Source organism: Polypterus senegalus, chromosome 17, assembly GCF_016835505.1.
Source record: "Polypterus senegalus isolate Bchr_013 chromosome 17, ASM1683550v1, whole genome shotgun sequence".
Lineage (NCBI taxonomy): Eukaryota > Metazoa > Chordata > Cladistia > Polypteriformes > Polypteridae > Polypterus > Polypterus senegalus.
In genome coordinates this window covers 60897203-60912450 of record NC_053170.1, presented here as the reverse complement: position 1 = coordinate 60912450, position 15248 = coordinate 60897203, and the positions used below count along the sequence as shown (strand labels likewise).

Sequence of the window (15248 nt, the reverse complement as noted above, 5' to 3'; positions counted from 1 at the left end):
CTCGGATGACTGCCTGTTGAATTGGGGATGGGCAGTTCACTACCCGTCTTTGGCTGCACAGTGTTCGTTCTTGGTGGGTGGATGCTTCAGGCAGCATACTGTAGTGGAGGTGACTGTGTGGTGGGCGAGTGATGAACCCCTCCTTGCCACCCCAAGTCATTCTCAATAGCTAACCTGCTTGTACTGTTATGCACATAGCAGGAAGTTGTCTCTTGTCTGTACATCAGATGTGTTGACAACGGGTGCCTTCCTGCTGTGATAGCGTGAACAGTGCTGTGTAGAAAAGCTCATCTTAACCTTTTGTCTTCACCCTTCAAGAATGTCTCTGAAACACAAATCTGATGCAAGTGCTGGTGATACAGTAAAGAAGAGAAAACCATCACCATTGAAAATAAAGTAAAAATTATAAAAAGGTCAGAGAGAGGTGAAACTCCATCATTCATTGGCAGAACACTTGGTTATAGTCGGTCAACAATAGTATTTATTAAAATAAAGTACCTGTTCCGACTTACATAAAATTCAACTTAAGTACAAACTTACAGTCCCTATCTCGCATGTAACCTGGGGACAGCCTGTAATTAACAAAATTTGAAACTTCTATAAAATTGTTTACAAAAAATTTTCAAGGCTTCCATTGCTGTGAAAAACCTGTATTGCTGTTATAGCAACTCTGAAAGTTCATGATTTTTCAGTTCTTTGGTAAACTAAACTCTTTTTTTTTAACCTCTGGCAATTTACCTCTTAACCTTTATACTATTTCAGATTATTTACTGAGTTGAGCTGCTTCAATTTTAATAAAAGATGAGAAAATGGGTGTGTTTTAAATATATTAACTGACAAACTGTGTTGTTCTATATTGAAAATTGAAAAAACAGTAGTTTAATTCCGCCACTTAAGACTTGTTCCTACACCCAGTTTTGTAAGCTCTATTTCAAGGATTGGAACACAGAGAAATGTGCACCTTATGCGTAAGCTCTGTTAATGGAGTGTGTCCAGGCTAAGTTTGTTTGCTACAGATTGTCATTAATATCATATTTTTATTGAATTATCCAAGCTTTGCACACCCAGATATGGGAATTTTCAGACATTCTTCAGTTTTAAGTTTTCTGTACAAATATTCATTTGAGTTCAAAGTCCAAACTCTGGCTGGGCCACTCAAGGACATTCACAGACTGAATCTCATGCCTCTTTTGTGTTGACTTAGCCTTTTCTTTAGGATCATTGTGCTTTTGTAAAGTGAACCTTCGGCCTAATGTGACATCCAGAGAGCTCTACTGCAGCTTTTCTTTAAGGATATCTCTGTACTTTGTTCTGTTCAGTCTTCCCTCAACCGTGTCCACTCTGCCAGTCCATGCCACTGAAAAACAACCACACAGCTGAATACTGCCTCAGCCATGCTTCGCTATTGGTATTGCACAGGTGTTTAGTGGTGCCTAATTCCCTGCAGACAAGACATTTAGAATTGAGGCCAAACAGTTCAATCTTGATATCATCAGACCAGGAAATGTTGTTTGCTATAGTCTGAGAGTCCTTTATGTGCTTTTTTGCAAACTCCAAGCACACTTTCATGTGTCGTCTTGCCATTTTACCATAAAGTCCAGACGAGTGGAGTGTTGCATTGTTAGATGTCCTTTTGGATGTTTCTCTCATCTTCACGTAGGTTCTCTGGAGCTCAGCCAGAGTGACCTTTGGGTTGTTGGACACTGTTCCTGCCAAGGCCCTGAGTGCTCAGCTTTCCTGGGCAGCCAGTCCTAGGAAGAATTGTGGTTCTTCCAAACTTCTTTCATTCCAGGATTATGGAAACCACTGTGCTCCTGGGAACCTTCATTACCGCAAACTGCCTCAACACCATCTTTTTTTTAAGCTCTACAGGGAATTCCTTCGGCCTCATGGCTCCGGTTTTGCTCTGATACACATTGTCAGTTATTGGAAAGGTGTGTGCCTTTTTTAATCATGTACAATCAATTGAATGGAATTGACCACAGATGGACTCCAAATAAGGTGTAGGAATATCTCAACAATGATCAGTCGAATGGGATATACCTGAACCACAATTCAAAAGTCATAGGGAATAGTCTGAATTCCTTTCTGTTATATTTTGTTTTTTATTTTTAATAAAGTTGCAAATATTCCTGAAATCCTGTATTCCCTGTGTCATCCTGGGGTAGTGAGTGTTGTTTGATAGGGAATTTAAACTATTTTAGCATATGCTGCAACATAACAAATTGTGTAAAAATTGAAATGACTTGAATACTTTCTTAATGCACTGTACATTTGACTGACTTAAAACACCAACCAAATAATTCAAATTTTATTTTGATTAAAACAATAATAAAATGTGTTTAAATTTATGTTCATAAAAAGCAATTTCCTGTAGACTAATACAAAGAACTATTTGTTAGATAAGGTGTCATTTTACTTGACTTCTCACTACATTCATAACATGGTGGTACAACACCCAAGTACTATAGTAAAAACCTTGATAGTTACTGTGAACACAATTATATCTTAAACTTGCATAATTGTTCAGATTCATTGCTTGTTTTAATTGTAGTTGGCAGTGGCTTTACACTGTGCATTGATTACTTTCTGTTTGTGCTTTGTTGTTATAGTCAGTGGACAGAATGGTCGTAGTTTACCACATGGATGATGAAAAACAGCACCCTAAAAAGATGTCTGTATTGGATGATTTGCCTGATGAGTTCTTTGAGATTACAGTTGATGATGTCAGGAAGAGATTTGCTCAACTTAAAAGTGAAAGGTAAGTCAGTATTTTTAAAATTTTACTCATAGTTTTCATATTATTCATAGATTGCCATCAAAGTAGCGTCTGTGACAAGTGGCCTTCTTGTTTAATAACTAACTTAAACTTCAAAGCCTTACAATATTTACATACTTCTGACATATCACCAATGTCCATGTATTCAATCTCTATTTGCCTTTTCATTATTTCTCCGACTAATAATTTCTCTTTTTTTGCGCTAATGCAATGTTTACTTTCTTTGCTTTGACATGGTTGTTTTTTTCTGCTTTGATATTCTGTATCTTGCTCTGCATGTGTTTCGCACCTACTTTTTTTTTTTTTTTGAGTCTTTTGAATTCCAGTTTTCATTATCTCTAATCTGCTCTGCATGTGTTTGGCCCCCTTGTCTTTTAACCTCTTTATGACGTTTTACTTTGTTTTCTACTCTGTCTTTTATTTCTGACCTTGCTTTGTCCTGCTTTTTTTCAATGACACCCAGTCCGTGGTGATTATTTTCCCTTTTTCAAGTAATAATTTCCGTTTGTGCTACTGTGATCTTTACTTTCTTTTTTTTTTATACTTTCTAATTTTTCTACTTTCATAATCTCTAACCAGCTCTGAATGTGTATAGCGCCAACGTTTGTAAAGGTCTTTATGAAGTTTTACTTTGTCTTTTACTCTCTGTCTTTTAATTCTGAGCTCAATTGGACGTGCTTTTTTTCAATTCGACTTGTTCCGGGCTGATAATTACTTTCCTTATTTTCAGAATTTGCACCTAGATTATTATTTTTCATTTGTGCTCTTTTTTTCTCTCTAACGCTTTTGAGTCTCTTTTCTCTGTGCTGCTTTCTTCTTCACTTAGTCATTGATGTTTCATTTATAACATGTTGTCCTTATAAGCTTTATATGTGCTGAGACCCTGGATCTGTGTTTGCTCAAATCCTTTACATGACTGAATGTTTTGGTGCCCGTGGTCTTATTTGATATTGGTTGTAAGTAGGGCATGTCTTGCAAGAATCTCATGTTCTACATCATCAGGGCTGTGGAGTCGGTAGATAAATGCTCCGACTCCTCAGTTTCTAAATCTTCCGACTGCGACTCCCCGACTCCGACTCCTCTGTATGTATATACTATGCTAATGTATTTTCTACATCCATTGAAGGAAAGGAAAGCAACATACATGTCATTTCACCACAGAACTACTGGCTAGGAAGCCAACACTCTACTATAATGCCAGATTAAAGACAAACACAATTGATTGGTGGCCGCAGATTGCGGGTGTCCACATGGACGGGCGGATCCAGCTTGCTGAAAATCTCGACCACCGCCCCCATCCAAAGTAATGTGATGCCTCTGTCTGCTGCAGTGGCTGTCTCCTCTGTCAGCCAGCCGGAAGTTTAGTGCATTGTGTCACTCACCGGCCTACTGATCAGCAGAATGAGCCTCTGCTGGAGACAGGTAGGGAGATCTGTGTTCTCGGCTCCTTCGGCCCCCTTCACTAGCGCATAGCTGTAAATGTATATTTGGGGGGGCTTTAGGCTAGGTTTACAGTTCCCTGTAACAGTGGAACACGACACAATGGAAAGCGGTGACGCACCTTACCTGTGCATTACATCCCATATAGTGACGCATACAGTCAATGAAAAGCATGCTTCATGGCTACTTGACATGTTCGTTTTGTGGTAACATTATGCACTGCATGCATTGGGCATTATTCTTACAGCAGAGAAGTAGTTCATTATGACTGTTTGTGAATTGGGACATTTCAACTTACTTTTTTAATTCCCATTTAAATTTAGTAGGAGTCGGAGTCGGTTAACTTTTTGCCGACTCCGACTCCAGGTACCCAAAATTGTCTCAGACTCTGACTCCACAGCCCTGTACATCATTGCGAAATGGTCCTGGGTAAATCTCTTGGCACAAAAACTAATGTTTAAGGTCCACGCGAGACACTCCGTGGCCATTCTCTTTTGTCTCGCTGGTCTTTTAACACTAGAATTACCAGAGCCTATGAAAAAACTCGTAGATCTGTCCCACCTGAAAACGCTTCACACTTCTCCATCAATGTCTTTTGTCTTCTAAATGTGTCGATAAACTGCAAACAGTAAGCAGCCTACTATCACATCCCCCACTGGCTTAGTTTTCTCAGCTCAAGTCTGTTTATCTGCGTGTCAGTTGCTTGGAGTTGTATAGAGTGAGAAGTCAAGCACCTTTTAAAAATACTATATCGTTATTTGGAACACTTGCATTTCATGTGTGTTCCATTTCTACTTAGCTCTGCACTCATGACTTTACGCTGTAGGAAGTAAGTCAATAAATAAAGGCCATGTACATATACAAAGTATAGCGATGGCAAAAGTGCATTCTTGATCCGATGTAGATCCATCTTCATGTAAGTAAATAACTCAAGGTAAATAACATTAGATCTGGCTTTTATGTAAGTAACATATCAATGTTAAAGTTTTGGGCACATGCACCATCCTTTGTATGTAAGAGTCTTTATTTATTTACTTACTTCCTACAGCGTAAAGTCACGAGTGCAGAGCTTCCCATGTACATATACAAAGTACAGCGATGGCAAAAGTACATTCTTGATCCGATATGGAATATCATTTTGATCTGAGAAAACCATCCATCCATCCATCCATCCATCCTCTTCCGCTTATCCGGGGTCGGGTCACGGGGGCAGCAGCTTAAGCAGAGAGGCCCAATTGTAGCCTACAGAACTAGACTGAGAGACCATTTAAAGGCTTTTGCAGGTGTTTTGATTTAATTAGCTGATTAGAGTGTGGCACCAGTTGTCTTCAATATTGAACCTTTTCACAATATTCTAATTTTCCGAGATACTGAATTTGGTACTTTAATTAGTTGTCAGTTATAATCATCAAAATTAAAAGAAACAAACATTTGAAATACATCAGTCTGTGTGTAATGAATGAATCTAACATAAAAAGTTTTACTTTTTGAATGGAATTACTGAAATAAATCAACTTTGTCATGATATTCTAATTTTATGACCGGCACCTGTATACACTTCATGTCTACATTTTGTCAATTATGTCTTAAACATGAAAAACGTTTCTTTTTTAACAATGTGTGTACATAGATCTGTGTAGGCACGGAACACACATGAAATGCAAGTATTCCAAATAACGATATAGTATTTATAAAAGGTGTCATTTTGCTTGACTTCTCACTCTATACAACTCCAAGCAACTGACACGTAGATAAACAGACTTGAGCTGAGTAAACTGTGCGCTGGTGGGGGATGTGATAGTAGGCTGTTTGCTGTTTATCGACACATTTAGAAGACAAAAGATGCTGACGGAGAAGTGTGAAGCGTTTTAAGGTGGGACGGATCTACGAGTTTTTTCGTAGGATCTGGTATTTCTAGTGTTAAGTGTCTTCTGTGATCTTAACGTGAACATCACGTCTCGTCTCCCATCTCTCTTCCAGGATTTTTTTTTATAATACAGAGACAGTATTCAGTCTGTAGAAGTAGCAAGGTATAATAACATTTACAGATCTCTATGTTAATACTTTTATGTCCGTTGAACTCTTATTCTAAAAGTGTAATCTTTGCCTATATTTTAATTAGAAACTTTGTGAAAAGGCAACCTAGAGGATGAAGAAGGTATCATCAAGTATGCAGTATCAACAATGTTTAAGGAATTTACCCCTTGATGATAATAGGGAACACTGAGAAAGGGATTTTTCAGTTAAAATTTCAGAAAAGTGGTGGAATTCAGCCACTCATAAAATGAATTCTTCAAAATATACAAAAAACACCATAATTAGATGAAAAATATTTTAAGTCTCACATATAAATGATCTCAGCTAAAATTTGTCCAGAACAAGATTATAACCCATAAAAGATATCATCAGTCATTAGGTGAAGTGTTTTGGGAATGTTATTTGCTGAAATCATTTATGGGCAAAGATATCTGTGTATTTTTAATGCTATGTCTTATACTGCACTGCTTGTCTAAAGACTCACTTTGCTCAAATGGAGATATTCCATAGCTCATAGACTATGAGTGATAAATTGATGTTTTGTGCGTTTATCAGATCAAAATCAAATTATTTTCCTGAGGATCTATTCAGAACTTTTTCATAAGTTTTTAAGAGTTTGTTAATTTAAAAATCCTAACCTGCAGGGAAAATCTGTGGTTGGTGGCAGAAATGGCACTCCAGCCACCATAAAAAAACTTGCACTCCTTTCCATTGAACCAGTCTGGTTCTGAGGTGTCACCTGTTGCATGGCAGCACTTGGGTCCTAATCTGGGATCCTGAATTGGTTTGTCATGTGGTGGGTGTGGCAATGCGCTGTATCAGGGCATACTTCCTAACCTCCCTCCCTTGTTAATGTAGTTATAAAATATGGAAGCTGGGACTATGCTGAACCTTTTCATTTTATTTACCGTTTTATTCTATATGAAAAAACACTTTATGTAAAACTCTCATCTTACGACTATCTGAATCTGTGGGTACTGAATGCTATAATTTTGATGGAAATAACCAAAGATAATCTATAGTAAGATTGTTATAATAAACAAAAGCTAAAAAGGACACAAAAAACAGACCACCATTGTTCCCGTGCCCAAAGGCCTTGAGTTACATATCTGAATAGTTACTATCCAGTTACTCTTACTTCTGTGGCTTTGAAATATCTAGAAAAGCTTGTGCTGTTATACATCAACAGCATTATTCTTGCCATTCTCAACCCTCTGCAGTTTGCTTACCAACCAAACAAATCTGTAGATTATGCTCCACAATGCACTTCATCGCCTAGTCACAACATGCAAGTTAGGATGCTCTTTATTGAAAATATCTCAGGTTTTAATACCATTATCCCTACCAGGCTGGTTGCAAAGCTCAGAAGAATGGTGCCTGTCCAATTCCATCTGTTCTTGAGTATTGGACTTTTTAGCAGGTACAGTTCAGTTACTTAGGACTGGCAACAAAACATTGTTACCAATGATGGTGAACACTTCTTCACAAGACTGCTGTCTAAGCACAGATCTGTACTTCCTTTTCATTTATAACTTTACAGCCAGATTTGACACTAATCGTATAGGTAAATTTGCTGACAACACTACAGCCACTGGACTCTTTTTGAACAACAGTAAGACTATATACAGTCAGGAGGTTAACAGCCTGGCTAATTGCTGTCACCTTGAATATAAACTTACTAAAGAAGTGATTCTGGACTTCAGGAGGGGTCAGATGAATTCACCGGTCTGTATTGATGCAGCAGCAGAATGAGTGGATATTTTCAAGTTTTCAGTCTCCAGATCTCAGAGAAACTAAACTGTTCACACAAAAAAACACCGCTGCCATTAAAAACCACAGAAGCACCTTCACTTCTTCAGATGCTTGAGGAAATGTGATATGTGGAAACAAATGCTGATGAACCTCTACCGCAGCACTACTGCGAGTGTAATGACAGGACAGATGACAGTTTTGTAATGGGAACAGCACAGCCTAGGAAACAGATCATTACAGAGTGCGGGGAAACAGGCACAGCATATCACTGCCTCTGTTCTTCCCACAACAGATTCCATATAAACTAAACACTGCAGAAACAGGACTAGAGAAATTTTCTGCGTTCTTACTGACCCTGGTTACAGTCTGTTTACAAACTAAAGTCAGGCCATAAGTATGCTAGCATCAAAGCTAGTACCTCTCAGCAGTCTGTGTTCCCAATAATGTTTGTCATAGAATATGTAAACTGTACAAAAACTAAACATCCAAATACATGGTACCTAGTAATGTACAGTATGTAAGTGTTCTATTCTGTATTGGTACTGTCTTGCACTTGTTTTGTCATATTGTATATGCTGATCGGTGCTGATCGACATATTTGCAGAACAAAAGATGCTGATGAGGAGGTGCAAGGGAATTTAAAGTGGTCAAGAATTACGAGTTTATTTTGTAGTGTTAACAGGAAATAGTGTTTTTGTTGATAAGTGTGTGAATGAATAATTGAGTCAACTTTGCATTTTCATATATTTATGTGTGAGTATGTGTGTGCGCCAGACGGAAGCCACTCCTTAGTAAAAGGCACATGGCAGCCCGCCTGGAGTTTGCCAAAAGGCACCTGAAGGACTCTGAGACCATGAGAAACAAAATTCTCTGGTCTGATGAGACAAAGATTGAACTCTTTGGTGTGAATGCCAGGGATCACGTTTGGAGGAAACCAGGCACCGCTCATCACCAGGCCAATACCATCCCTATAGTGAAGCATGGTGGTGGCAGCATCATGCTGTGGGGATGTTTTTCAGCGGCAGGAACTGGGAGACTAGTCAGGATAAAGGGAAAGATGACTGCAGCAATGTACAGAGACATCCTGGATGAAAACCTGCTCCAGAGAGCTCTTGACCTCAGACTGTGGTGACGGTTCATCTTTCAGCAGGACAACGACCTTAAGCACACAGCCAGAATATCAAAGGATTGGCTTCAGGACAACTCTGTGAATGTCCTTGAGTGGCTCAGCCAGAGCCCAGACTTGAATCCGATTGAACATCTCTGGAGAGATCTTAAAATGGCTGTGCACCGACGCTTCCCATCCAACCTGATGGAGCTTGAGAGGTGCTGCAAAGAGGAATGGGCAAAACTGGCTAAGGGTAGGTGTGCCAAGCTTGTGGCATCATATTCAAAAAGACTTGAGGCTGTAATTGCTTCCAAAGGTGCATCGACAAAGTATTGAGCAAAGGCTGTGTACATGTGATCTCAGTTTTTTTTTTATTTTTAATAAATTCGCAAAAACCTCAAGTAAACTTTTTTCACGTTGTCATCATGGGGTGTTGTGTGTAGAATTCTGAGGAAAAAAATGAATTTAATCCATTTTGAAATAAGGCTGTAACATAAAAAAATGTGGAAAAAGTGATGCGCTGTGAATACTTTCCAGATGCACTGTGTGTGTGTGTGTATATATATATATATATATATATATATATATATATATATATATATATATACTGTATAGATATATATATATACTGTATATATATATATATATATATATATATGTATAGAGAGAGAAAGATTGCGATGTACATTTGACATGTGGATAGCAAAGGCACAGCTGTCTGAATAATGCAAATCAAAAATGACTATGATAGGAAGATGTATATTCCACTGAATTAGCCTTGCACAGCTTCTCAAGTCAATAAAAATATTAAATAATTTAAGTCAATATAATTAACAATACTTATTAAAGTTGTATTACTTAGCAGTGTTGTATTCATGATTAATTTTGTTTTAATATAAGTAGACTATTACAAGTACAGAGAATGATAAAATGACTTCTTTTAGATCTACTGTAGAACAGTGTACTTTTATATATCTTTATATAAAAGAAAGAATGAGGTGCCTTGTACTTTATTAAGAAACAATTGTTTGATGGGAAAAACATTTTCTAGAAATAAATTGCTTTTGCTTCATGTACAATATGCAGTAAATTAACTGGAGGTTAAAGAATCAACATGCAGCGGATTTCTTTAGGCTTAAAATATTCATGTAGCTCTTTTTAATTAGTGTTTTTTATCGTTTGGTTAGACCTAACTGGATAAATTCCCACACCCTTTGGGTTTGCATATAAACCCTATCGCTGCCAGTAGTAGTGGTTCGTTTTGTTTTTTATGGCTCGTTTCTGGTCAACCTCTAAACTGTGGTCACCCACATTGAACAGTTCCCTTAACAGTTTTTAGTGTTGTTTTTTTAATTAACCCATCTAAGCTATTAGAGATGGGTGTATGTACTTTTTTCTGTAAGGAAAGTGGTTGATAGGAATGTTGTTTTGATTTTATTGGTCTATTTGTTTTTCTGTTTCCCTTTTTCACTGTGTATAAAAATGTTTTTGTGTTGAAGATTTTAGGTGAAGCAAACCAAAAAGATAAAAAGGCTTACCAGTTTTATTCTATAAATTGAGTTAATGGCTGTAATGCAGTGTGAATGTTTTGTAACTGTTTTCAAGTGGTAAGACATTATGGGGTATTTTGCCAAAGCAATGCTTGTTAAACATGTTGTTGCTGCGATATTTCTGGTGGTTATCTGTCTGCACGGAGAATGAAGCCACACTTTTTAAAGTCCAACTGAAAAGCACAGCCTTACAACTTGGATTAAATAGTACTGAAATCCAGTTCCTGCCCTTTGAATCTGTATAACAGTATTGTTTCATCATTAGTCAGTTGTCTGCTTTTTTAATTTCAGACGCTGCCAAGCAGATGTCTAAAGTACTAGACAGATAAATGACTAGCAGTTTCTAGCTTAAGGATTTCTGCTTTGTTTTCTGTTTGAAATGTTGCTTCTGTTAATTTATGGTATGAACTGATATGTATAAATTAAAAAAAAATATTCAGAGGTGTTCTGTAGCTTTAGTGCCAATAAATACAAATTATGAGATCACAAGTCAGTTTCATTATTTTAACTGTTAATGGCATGTGCACTTGTATATGTCTGTTACTGTCATTTGTAGCAGAGATATTTAGAGGTTCTTGCATGGCTGTAAACATTGTCCTTTGACATACTGGAAAAGAATTGTACAGTGGAGGAAATAAGTATTTGATCCCCTGCTGAATTTGTAAATTTGCTCACTTACAAAGAAATGATCAGTGCCGTCAGATCATTAACAATCTCCTCCCATAAAGTTTTGGGCTGGTCCCTCACCTTTCTCATGGTCATCCTCACCCCATGAGGCAAGATCTTACATGGAGCTCCAGACTGAGGGCTATTAATGGTCATTTTATATTTCTTCTATTTCCAAATAATTGCACCAGTAGTCACCTTCTCACCAAGCTTCTTGCTGAAGGTCTTGTAGCCCATTCCAGCCTTGTGCAGGTTTAGAATCTTGTCCCTGATGTCCATTGAAAGCTCTTTGGTCTTGTCCATGGTAGTGGAGAGGTGATTCTGTGGACAGGTGGGCTTTATACACATAACGAGTTGAAATTAGGAATATCTTTAATTGATTGACTGATTGATTGTAATGTGTGTGCCACATTGGCACATAGCCAATCTGTGGGAGCCAGAATTCTGGCTGGGTTGTAGGGGATTAAATACTTATTTATCTGAATGATATGTACATCAATTTATAACATTTATGTAATGTGTTTTTGCTGGATTTTTGGTAGATATCCTGTCTCTCTCCATTAAAATGAACTACCATAAAATTAGAGACAGTTAATTTCTTTGTAAGTGAACAAACTTGCAAATTCAGCAGGTGATCAAATACTTATTTCTCCCCACTGTATGTGGTTGCAACATTTTATATATTAATCTTTCACATTTTGTGATGATAACATTACTTTAGTCATATGGAACTGAATATAAAACAGAGACAATTGTTATAAAAATATATTACTTTAATATTTGAAAAATATCACCTATTTTTTCCCTTAAAAAATCAGGCAGCTGCTTGAAGAAGCACCACTCTTAACAAAAGCCACAAAGGAGTCCAAGATGAGAGAGAAGTTGATACGTTACCCAAAGGTTTGATATAATTAATTTTTTTTTTATCTGAAGGAAATCCTTCATCTTTTTATATTTTATTTAACTGTACAGGATTTTAATATTGTTTATTTACTGTCAATTAGTGCATTTCGACTTAAAACAAGGTTTTTGTCAGAAGAATTAATCTGTATATGTGCCTTTTTGTTGTAAAATGTTACTATCCAAGGGAATTTTATTGTCATGTTTAAAACATTCTTTATGTTATAATCACTGTTTTGTATTTAAAAGAAATCCATGAATTCGTTCCCAGCCTGTTCAACGTATGTGCATACGTAATCTGCTTAGTCGCTGTTTCCCGCACTGGTTTTCTATGGGCTCTTCCAGTGTAGAAAAAAAAATCTTATTAGTTTAATGGGAAATTTTTAGCTGGCCGTTTGCAAGTGCGGATATGTTCATGAGTATGTACTTCATTGTACTGGTATCCCATCCTGTGTTAGTTTTCTTGCACTTAATGATACTATAATAGATACCAGTTCCCTAAAACCCTGTAATGTAAAAATGTGGGCTGAAAAAACTAAAATGACTAATGGTATTGGTAAATATTTTATTCAACATTAACAATATTTATTTTCTTTTAACCTTTATAAATTGCATAAACTAATATTGGTCACTATGTGTCAGTATATCACCATTTGCTTCAGATTAAGCAAAAATCAGTGTAAATTATTTATGTTTAAAACTTATCTTTTCCTTTTTTTTTGTCTGAAAAGTATTCATGTACTTTTATATGTTTAAAAAATATGAAGACTTCTAAGCCGACTTTTCATAAATTTAGTATGATGATGATAATAATAATACATTTTATTTGTTGATCAAATTGTACAATACCAGCCTAATTTTGTGAATACTGCTGCCAAAAATGTTTTATGTTAGAACAGAAGTTAATTGGGTGATATTTGTTAAAGTAAGTAGTAATTATGAGAACGATGCTAAACCAATATATTTATGTTTTTTGTTTTGGTTTTGTATTTTTTAATACCACATGTAACTTGTTTAGCCACCTCTTTAAAAAGGGATTACATCATGTAGCAAATTGCTATAAATGAAATATAGGTTCCTGAGGCAAGTAAATTTAGCAACCCTTAGATGAACTAAAGTAATTTAAAATGTAAAGATCACTGTTTATCTTTTCATAACAAACCATCCCATTCAAATTAGCCCTTATTTTGACCAAACAATGCATATTTAATTCATTAAACTGCAAGTATCAAACATACTGTAGTTTTGAGAAGTTTGTTTTTTGTGGGAGCTCACAGGCAGACCTTCTAGTCTCAACACAGAGCATAAAGAGGAAGAGTATTTTGCTATAAATCATTTGGTTTCAGAATAAAAAAATCTTCATTGAAAGGGTGATCTAGGTAAGCAGAAAAGTCACAATTTCCTGATATTAGGTGAAACATTTCCTATGAATATAAACTAACCTCAAACCCATTATTGTTTATGGTGCTTGAAACCATATGATTTCTAAATGAGGGCAGGCTCCAGCTTCCCATGACCCTGCTCAGGATAAAGCAAGTTTTAGAGAATGGATGGATGGATGGACGGACGGACAAGTTTAAGTCCCTCTCTTACAATTATAATTGTTCACCATGCAGGTATTGTACTTGTGATTGAATTTTGAACACAAGGTTTGAAATTAAACCCATGGTAAGTGGAGCTATTTTATGTGCCAATTGGGAACCTGTTCTCGGCTACAACAATCACTGTGATTAAAAGAATTCAGTGGATAAACCTTGTGTTTTATTGTGCACCGCTAATAAAATAAGAAATATTTGTTTACTTTCCTTGTTTAATCTGAAGGCTGAATCCCTTTCAGTCATTTAAACTACCGTCTATCAACAATGTCACATACTAATGAAAGTTTCAAAGCAAGCCTGACTAGGGTAAGTATGCCTTGCAGAATTTAGTTGCTTGTTATGCAGGTAGTAGTTGATTCAATTAATGTGAAAGCACAGATACTGCAATTATTATTATACTAGCAGAATACCTGCGCTTCTCAGCGGAGAAGTAGTGTGTAAAAGAATTTATGAAAAAGAAAATGAAAAATTTAAAGAATGACGTAACATGATTGTTAATGTAATTGTTTTGTCATTGATATGAGTGTTGTTGTCATATCTATATTTATCTATCTATCTATATCTATATCTATATCTACATATGTGTACATATACACACACACACACACATATACTATGGGGAGCCAAACAGACAAATACATTGATTTTCTGAATACAGTGGAACCTCTAGATACGATCACCTCTGTATACGAGAAATTCAAGATAAGAAGAAAGTATGAGTGAAAAATTTGAATCTAAATACGAGCATTGGCTCCCCGAACGAGCCACGAGCCAGGCTGTGGTTATGCGTGACGCATTTCCCAATCCGCCTCGACTCGGGGATTCACCCAAGCTGACGCTGCCAGCCCGTCAGCTCACTCAGTGTTCCTTGTCCTCCCATAGCGTGAGGATCTACGCGTTTGTGCGCTTGTGACTTCATTGTTTCGCTGTAGCAGTTCGCTGTATAAGCGTATCCAAAAATATTGCGGACATGCAGACGGAGAATAGGAGACGATTGCCCTCAAGAGGAGTACTAGGGTGTTGTACCGTGTTAGCCATTATGAATGTAGAGAAAAGCCAAACAAAATGACACCTTTTATTGGCTAACTAAAAAATTACAATATGCAAGCTTTGATCTTGCCTGAAGAAGGGGCCTGAGTTGCCTCGAAAGCTTGCATATTGTAATCTTTTTAGTTAGCCAATAAAAGGTGTCAATTTGCTTGGCTTTTCTCTGAGAGAGAGGGAGAGAGAGAGAGACCATCAGCTCAGTTATGATCACATGACGCACAGCAGACAAAGTGTATTTTGATCTAGATACAAGAAATTCGCTATACAAGCTCAGTGCTGGAACGAATTAAACTCGTATCTAGAGGTTCCACTGTATATAAAGTCAGTGTCAGAATATATAAAGTCAAAACTTTAATATATAAAGTCATTCC

The 15248-nt window shown here is 36.8% G+C and overlaps 1 protein-coding gene across 1 annotated transcript in view; it reads left to right on the top strand.

The window, feature by feature from the left end:
- aspscr1 (ASPSCR1 tether for SLC2A4, UBX domain containing) overlaps nt 1–15248 on the top strand; it is a 796571-nt gene that overhangs the window by 346552 nt on the left and 434771 nt on the right. The window contains exons 9-10 of the mRNA XM_039739373.1: nt 2613–2761; nt 12151–12232. Coding sequence (XP_039595307.1) covers nt 2613–2761; nt 12151–12232 — 231 coding nt within the window. The remainder of the gene's footprint in view (nt 1–2612; nt 2762–12150; nt 12233–15248) is intronic.